This window comes from Plasmodium vivax, genomic scaffold, assembly GCF_000002415.2.
Source record: "Plasmodium vivax scf_3648 genomic scaffold, whole genome shotgun sequence".
Lineage (NCBI taxonomy): Eukaryota > Apicomplexa > Aconoidasida > Haemosporida > Plasmodiidae > Plasmodium > Plasmodium vivax.
In genome coordinates, this window is record NW_001852550.1 from 1 (window position 1) to 839 (window position 839).

The 839-nt window shown below is 43.3% G+C and overlaps 1 protein-coding gene across 1 annotated transcript; it reads right to left on the reverse strand.

Annotated features, from left to right (window-relative positions):
• On the reverse strand, positions 1-839 carry PVX_131260 (variable surface protein Vir12, truncated, putative; the record flags this gene model as incomplete). The annotated part of the gene is made up of 1 exon (XM_001612277.1): positions 1-839. A coding segment is annotated over one exon (838 nt), but the record flags the coding sequence as incomplete, so codon positions are not given.

Consider the following 839-nt stretch of genomic DNA (forward strand, 5'->3'; position numbering starts at 1 on the left):
TTCAACTAATAATAGTGTTTACATTATAGTAAAGGTAAAATACATAAAACGCTCCAAACATTATAGCAGATGTTATCATAATGTTTTCAGGGTTGTAGGTAAATGTGTTATTCTTTTCTTCTACATGAATGGGATAGTCTAAGTACTGTTCATTTAAGCTCTCCGTTACAGTAGTAATATCCGTTAGTTCAGGATGCACCGTTACTTCATGATGCACTGTTTCATCACTTTTTGTTTGTTCTAACGCGTTCACGCAGGTTGAGAGGTCACCCGATCTCCCATCTGGACATTCTGCTGCTTCTTCTTCAGCTTCTGTCTCATCTGGTTTAACTACATCTTTTGGAGCTGGTGCTCTCATAAGAGGTGCTCGCCTATCAGATGATGTCATAACAGATGTTGACATAACGGGTGTTGACAAAACGGATGTCGTCATGACAGATGCTGTCGTAACGGGTGTTGTTGTTGTCGTAACTGGTGTTGGTGTTGTCGTAACAGATGTTGGTGGTGTCGTAACGAGTCTTGTAGCAACAGATACTGTCGTAACAGGTGCCGCAGGCGCCTCTGAAACTTTTGTTTTACTAGGGGATCCAGCTGGACTCACTCCTTTTTGCTCTTTAGTGATTACTTGCTTTGCTTTTTCAGATGTACCAGGTAATAAGCCCCAAAAGTTAAATGAGCCAAAAGATGAGCGAGATCCCTTTTGTGCCGCTGGGCTCTCAGCGCCCTCAGGTTTCTTTACGGATTCATCAGGACGTGCAGGTTCTGCCGGACCCTTAGATCCTTGATCTATGGGCACTGCACCTTTTGGAGGTAGGAGTTCAGGACCCTTTGGCAAATTT